Raw genomic sequence first — 3,383 nt, forward strand, 5'->3', positions numbered from 1 at the left:
TATTGAAGTAATTGAATATATATGTATATATATACTTTTTATAATATTTCCACGCTTTAACGGAGTGAGCATCTTTGTCGGCGATTGTATTGCCTCTGACAATCTTAAAATAAGATGGGAGTGTTTAAAATGTATATGACACAATTTTATAAAATGTTGTAAAAGCTAATCATTAAAGTAAGCTATGCAACTAATAAACAAATTAACAAATGATAACTAAAAAAACAAATATGTAAAAGACAAATTAACAAAGGATAACTAACAAAAATTAAGCTAACAATTAATAATTAGCAAAAACTAGTTTACAAGAAATCACAAAATTAGCAGTTAATAATTATAGAAAACAAGCTAACAATTAATAACTAGCAGAAAAATAAATAACTGTTACTAACTAATAAAAAATTGGTCGAAAGAAATAATTAATCCCTTAATAAATGTGCTTTTGTAGTACATATTATTTTACTTTGCATTAAAAATTATTATCACAAACTATTTAACACAGTGTAAAATAGGTAACTAAACAACTTTTAGTCTAATTTTTTCCATTGTGTGCCGTCTCATTTGGAAATCGTTAAAAGTGTGCTGCAACAAAAAAAGGCTGAGAATCACTGGATTAGAGCATCTTAATTTTACACAGTAAATGATACTAATATAATAATTAAGTTACCACTTTAAAAAAAGAATGATTATAAAAATTTTAACTGCAAAATATAGAATACTCATCGAATCATCCATAATTTCCTCTGGGTCAATCATAACTCACATAACAATTTTCTCTACTGTCAGGAGTTGAACTTTAATTTTGACGTTTCCGTAATGGTCAGTAAATTATTCTTAGGTTATATATACGAAATTTACTAATAGAAGTGTTTTGGTCATTTTTTTGTATACTGTAACATTATAAAAAATTCAAATCTAAGCATGGTTTTCTTTTTAATAATCCAAAAGTGTGCCCCAGAAAATACGGCATTATTATTTGGAATATGTTGTTTTATTAACAGCTTCCTGATAATTTTGTTGACTTACGTTGGTTGTTAAAACAACACATCAAACAATGATAATTTTTTTTTCCGTTATTTTAGTGATATATTTTTAAGAAAGACTTTGATTAAAATATATTTTGCTGCATTCTCATTAAAACGAATGAGACGGAGTTATGAGAGTTATCTTTATCCAAATCATGGCAAGTAATATTTTTCACAAAAAATTGCGATGTCATCTACGAGTTGGTAACTGCTCAGCAAATGTTCTGATCATATATGAAATGATATGAAGAAAATTAACAATTCCTATTACACATATTTTGAATCTGATGCCCTTTTCAAAACATGCATTCTTTTATCGCATATTGCTCCCACCTTCAAAAAGAAAAATTGGAAACTGAATGAAAATTCGTATTTGGTTTTAAAATCTAGCTTAAAAGCGGGTTCTCAAAGTTTCCTTTTTTTTTACACATATTTTGAATCTGATGCTAGTTTCAAAATATCTCAATTCTTTTTTTCGCATATTGCTCCCACCTTCATAAAAAAATAAAATAAATAAAAAAAATTGGAAATCGTAAGATAATTCGTATTTTGTTATAAAAACTAGCTCAAAAGCGGACTCTCAAAGTTTACTTTTTCCCAAGAAACTTACGGAGAAATTGGTTAGATACTATTAGAATTATGAAATTGCCTTTAGCTCCCGAAAATACCAGTTAAAGTGAAAATAAATGCATATTTTAGAGAGTAAATTAATTATTTTCCGGAAATATGTTTAAATCCCGTTTAATTGAATCGAATCTGAAAGTCGGGTTTCAACATATGTATTCCCTCACCGTATAAAACCGGTATGGAAATATTGAAGTAATTGAAATATTTATTTAACTGAAATATTTAACCAAATATTAATTAAATATTTAAACAGAAATCTTCAATAATAGCATTGATATGGAGGAAATTAATTTAAATGCATGCGTTAAATCATGCATAATCTTTTCAGGCATGCCAACTGCTCCGGACGCGCCAAAATAATTAAAAAAAACGGTAACTAACTACAAAGTAAATTTTGCAAATATTTGACTATTTTTGCTATCTTTTTAAGAGGTATAGCAAGACATAATTACTATAAAGTGGTGAATTATATAAACCTACGAATTATTTAGAAATAGTAGCGGATCAAAATCTACTAAATTGAATTTATTAAACCAAGAATCACAATTGATAAACTACCACTTTCAAATATATATTTGCTGTCCGGAGCAAGTTGTCATCTCTGTCTTTTTGGTGTTCGTTAAGTGATTTCGACATGTCAAGAGATGGGGTAAAATTAATTTAATTTTTTTTCATTCGCGTGGGGGCAATTGGTGTGACATAATGGTTCATTTTATTTGCTTTTCACGACGCCTGTGACTATATACACAGCGTTCAAATGGTCAACCACTATTGCTTTTGTTTTCTTCTCAGGATGGAGTGCCTGTTGCAGAAGTTGAAGGCACTAAGATCCCCGAAGCAGGATTCCCCCATATACAGAAGGCAGAGGACAGCAAGAGAGAAAACATCTCAAGCATCGACGTCAGACACAAGTTCCTATTACTCCGCTTCATCCAATTTCATCGATAAGGTATCTCTATTGTTCAAAATTAGAGAGAAAACATGAAGAAAAAATATTGCAGAATAATGAAAAGATAAGAAGAAAAATTATTAAAATAGAATAACATAAAATAACGTTCAAAATAAAAAAATAAAAATCCGGAAGGGGGAATATATAATCTCTTCAACAGCTCACACGATTATATCCGCAAAGCGAAGTACTTTGCGGATATAATCGTGCGAACTGATGAAAAGATTATATATTTTTTTCCCGAGATCTTTATTTGTATTTTTTGCATGTTATTTAATTTATTTTATTTTAATAATTTTTCTTTTATCATTTCATTATTCTGTAATCTTTTCCATGTTTTCTCTATATTTTGAACTTATTTTATGAGTTCTATATACTTGCAGCTGATGCGCAGTAAACCAGATACCTCAGACTACCTATCAGCACCTTGTGGAATCAATGCCACGGCGGGTGCTAGCAGTTTTGAGGGCTAAAAGTGGTCCTACATGTTATTAGCAGGGTCGTCATAATGTAATGGCTCTTCGGTGTATTTTTAATAATTTACAATAATTCATAATTATTTATGAGGATAATAGTTACTCATTTAAGACGTTAATCCTTTTATTTGTTTAAAAGTTGCAACCTATCTGTGTTTGAATATTTCGTTCTAAGTTCTAATCGTATTTACAATACGATTAAGTAAAATTATAATTCGAAAATTCGATTTCTTGTTTTTCCTTTTTGGTTGAAAACGTTATGCTACTGAAATTCAACTGCTGTTAGGGAAATGTAAAAAAAAAAAA

At 28.9% G+C, this 3,383-nt stretch overlaps 1 protein-coding gene across 1 annotated transcript in view; it reads left to right on the forward strand.

Moving 5' to 3' along the window:
* The window catches only part of LOC107445365 (uncharacterized), a 23,983-nt gene that overhangs the window by 9,578 nt on the left and 11,022 nt on the right, over window positions 1-3,383 (forward strand). The window contains exon 2 of the mRNA XM_071185136.1: window positions 2,445-2,601. Within this exon, the coding sequence (XP_071041237.1) occupies window positions 2,446-2,601 (156 nt within the window). The 5' untranslated portion in view covers window position 2,445. The remainder of the gene's footprint in view (window positions 1-2,444; window positions 2,602-3,383) is intronic.

The sequence above is a fragment of the Parasteatoda tepidariorum genome, chromosome 1 (assembly GCF_043381705.1).
Source record: "Parasteatoda tepidariorum isolate YZ-2023 chromosome 1, CAS_Ptep_4.0, whole genome shotgun sequence".
Lineage (NCBI taxonomy): Eukaryota > Metazoa > Arthropoda > Arachnida > Araneae > Theridiidae > Parasteatoda > Parasteatoda tepidariorum.